General features: G+C 59.2%; 1 protein-coding gene across 1 annotated transcript; it reads right to left on the bottom strand.

Annotated features, from left to right (window-relative positions):
• Positions 1 to 1,165: 1,165 nt before the first annotated feature.
• On the bottom strand, positions 1,166 to 3,076 carry LOC136338148 (keratin-associated protein 16-1-like). The gene has a single exon (XM_066280244.1). The coding sequence runs from the start codon at positions 3,074 to 3,076 to the stop codon at positions 1,166 to 1,168; it is 1,911 nt and encodes a 636-aa protein (XP_066136341.1).
• Positions 3,077 to 3,643: the final 567 nt, after the last annotated feature.

Consider the following 3,643-nt stretch of genomic DNA (forward strand, 5'->3'; position numbering starts at 1 on the left):
ATGAACTTAGCTGGAGATTAAGCAAACAAAGATATTTGCCTTTAAAGAAACAAGGCAGGTGTAAAAATCAATTTTCAGAGTAGAACACCAAGGGCTACGGAAGTCGGAGGAACTGCCCATCTATCTACAGCTTAGGGCCCTAGAGGAGAGAAAACAGTGAGGGAAGGAAAGAAAGTATTTGAGGAATTATTGACCCAGAATTTTTCAGGTTTGAGGACGATGTACAATCTCAGTGAAGAGGGAGGGAGGGAGGGAGAAAGAGAGAGACACACACACACACACATCTCAATACACTGTAAAAAATTTACAAACATTAAGGAGATCAAATTATACAACTTTCAAAGGAAGAAAGCCAGTAATTTTCAAAGGAGCACCAATCAAAGTCCCATCAGGCACTGCTGTAACAACACGGAGTGCAGGCGGACAGGAGACGGATAGCTTCCAGGCTGAAGGACAGCCATCTTTAACCTGGAGTTTTAGACCCAGCTAACCTGTCGTTTATGCACATGGCAAAATAAGGGTATTTTCAGACACAAAAGACTCAGAAACGTTATCGCATAAAGATTCTTTTTGGAGACATTGTAATAACAGTCCTCTAGCAAGAGAAGAGCCCTCGAAATGTGGGCAGTATGGGTGACTAAGTCACGTACCAAAGCAAGGACTAAGACAGAACAAACGAGCAGGTGTCTCTGGGGCAAAGTTCAGCCAGAATTCTAGCTGACGCCCACAGGGCCCAGGGGAGAGGGTGTCGGGATAGAAGCGTCCCGAGGACAGTGCCCTCAGGTCCCTGTCTGGTTCCCGGAGAACAGACAGGTTTAATGACAACTCTAAGAAGCGGAGACGGAGAATGAGCAGCATTATTAGTAAGAATAAACAACGGGGAATTGTTATGAATCAATCATCATCTCACTATTATTATTATTGCTTATTCCGATTAATTCTCATTCCCAATCTCGGTTCCTGTCCTAAGTCCTGTTATGAGTTAAGTGCTAACCAATGAGGAGTTGAACACAGTAAAGGACGCAAAGGGATTCCTCGCCGAAGAGGACCCTGGGCTCAGGGTACGAAGACACGGGCAGCTTCAAGACAAGGGTTGTGAACGGCCTTTGTGGGACACGTGGACCCGGTGCCTGTGTGAGAACTGGGCAGCGGAAGCCTGGCCATGTCAGGGGGCCCCAGGGGGGCTGCACAACAGAGGTTCTCCCGGGATCCCGGGCTCTGAGCAGCACGCTTGTGGCAGGTCTCCTGCTGACAGCGAGTGGACGGCGGTCTGCACTGGCTGGTCTGCACCGGCTGGGCTGCACAGGCTGGTCTGCACCGGCTGGTCTGCACCGGCTGGTCTGCACTGGCTGGTCTGCACTGGCTGGTCTGCACCTGCTGGTCTGTACTGGCTGGTCTGCACCGGCTGGTCTGCACAGGCTGGTCTGCACTGGCTGGTCTGCACAGGCTGGTCCGCACTGGCTGGTCTGCACTGGCTGGTCTGCACCGGCTGGTCTGCACTGGCTGGTCTGCACCGGCTGGTCTGCACTGGCTGGTCTGCACCGGCTGGTCTGCACTGGCTGGTCTGCACAGGCTGGTCTGCACAGGCTGGTCTGCACTGGCTGGTCTGCACTGGCTGGTCTGCACAGGCTGGTCCGCACTGGCTGGTCCGCACTGGCTGGTCCGCACTGGCTGGTCCGCACTGGCTGGTCTGCACAGGCTGGTCCGCACTGGCTGGTCTGCACAGGCTGGTCCGCACTGGCTGGTCTGCACTGGCTGGTCTGCACTGGCTGGTCTGCACAGGCTGGTCCGCACTGGCTGGTCCGCACTGGCTGGTCTGCACAGGCTGGTCCGCACTGGCTGGTCTGCACCGGCTGGCCTGCACAGGCTGGTCTGCACTGGCTGGTCTGCACTGGCTGGTCTGCACAGGCTGGTCTGCACAGGCTGGTCTGCACTGGCTGGTCTGCACTGGCTGGTCTGCACAGGCTGGCCTGCACCGGCTGGCCTGCACAGGCTGGTCTGCACCGGCTGGCCTGCACCGGCTGGTCTGCACCGGCTGGCCTGCACAGGCTGGCCTGCACCGGCTGGTCTGCACAGGCTGGTCCGCACTGGCTGGTCCGCACTGGCTGGTCTGCACAGGCTGGTCCGCACTGGCTGGTCTGCACCGGCTGGCCTGCACAGGCTGGTCTGCACAGGCTGGTCCGCACAGGCTGGTCCGCACTGGCTGGTCCGCACTGGCTGGTCTGCACAGGCTGGTCCGCACTGGCTGGTCTGCACTGGCTGGTCTGCACTGGCTGGTCTGCACAGGCTGGCCTGCACCGGCTGGCCTGCACAGGCTGGTCTGCACCGGCTGGCCTGCACAGGCTGGTCTGCACCGGCTGGCCTGCACCGGCTGGTCTGCACTGGCTGGTCTGCACAGGCTGGCCTGCACCGGCTGGCCTGCACAGGCTGGTCTGCACCGGCTGGCCTGCACCGGCTGGTCTGCACCGGCTGGCCTGCACCGGCTGGTCTGCACCGGCTGGCCTGCACTGGCTGGTCTGCACAGGCTGGTCTGCACCGGCTGGCCTGCACTGGCTGGTCTGCACAGGCTGGCCTGCACAGGCTGGTCTGCACTGGCTGGTCTGCACCGGCTGGCCTGCACCGGCTGGTCTGCACAGGCTGGTCTGCACAGGCTGGTCTGCACAGGCTGGTCTGTACTGGCTGGTCTGCACCGGCTGGCCTGCACTGGCTGGTCTGCACAGGCTGGTCTGTACTGGCTGGCCTGCACCGGCTGGTCTGCACTGGCTGGTCTGCACCGGCTGGCCTGCACAGGCTGGTCTGCACCGGCTGGCCTGCACTGGCTGGTCTGCACAGGCTGGCCTGCACAGGCTGGTCTGCACCGGCTGGTCTGCACTGGCTGGTCTGCACTGGCTGGTCTGCACAGGCTGGTCTGCACTGGCTGGTCTGCACTGGCAGCAGCACCCTCTGGGGTGTGGTGCCGGCTGGGTCTGCACCACCAGCATCCACTGAGTAGCTGGGTGGTGAGTGCCCGCGACAGCTCCAGGTCACCCAGGTAAATTAGACACAGTCTTGTCCTCAAGGAACCTAACGGTGTCATGGGGACACAGGCAAGCAGATACGTTTCAGGCACCCACGGTGGTCAAGGGCGAGGTGTGGGTGTCAGAAAGAACCAGAATAAAGACCTGGTCCCCCGGTCGTGATCTGAGTCGCTGTACACCGGCATTCTCCTCCCTGATCTGGGCTTCCCGGTGGTAGCCTGGGTTTGATGAACTCCGCAGGGCCACACTAGCAGAGATCTGACCGGGACGGGATGCGTTGACCCGTGGGAAGTACCGAGCAGGAGCCTCTGTCTGGCCACAGGCAGCCTCCTGTAACTCTTACATCAAAATAGTTCTTCTCGATGAAGAGGAGGCCTGAGTCAGGTGTCATTTCCAAAATGCCCCCTTCCGTCTTTCTACTGCTTGCAAAGCCAGGAAAACCTTTGCGGCTGAAGTGGTTCGGTGGGAGGCACGGAGAGGAAGCCTTCTAAGGCCCACGGGCTCGAAGAACAAGATGATGGAAATGAGGATGCCAGGCTGCGGAGCAGGTGAGAAAGTGACCCTGCCTGAGGTGGAGGGTCAGTTAAAAAGTGACCCTGCAGGAGGTGGGCACGGTGGAGCTGGGA

This window comes from Saccopteryx bilineata, chromosome 5, assembly GCF_036850765.1.
Source record: "Saccopteryx bilineata isolate mSacBil1 chromosome 5, mSacBil1_pri_phased_curated, whole genome shotgun sequence".
Taxonomy (NCBI): Eukaryota; Metazoa; Chordata; class Mammalia; order Chiroptera; family Emballonuridae; genus Saccopteryx; species Saccopteryx bilineata.

What these genes read in the sequence shown, in the direction of transcription:
- LOC136338148 (XM_066280244.1), bottom strand. Translation starts at nt 3,076, where the DNA reads ATGACACCGTTAGGTTCCTTGAGGACAAGACTGTGTCTAATTTACCTG.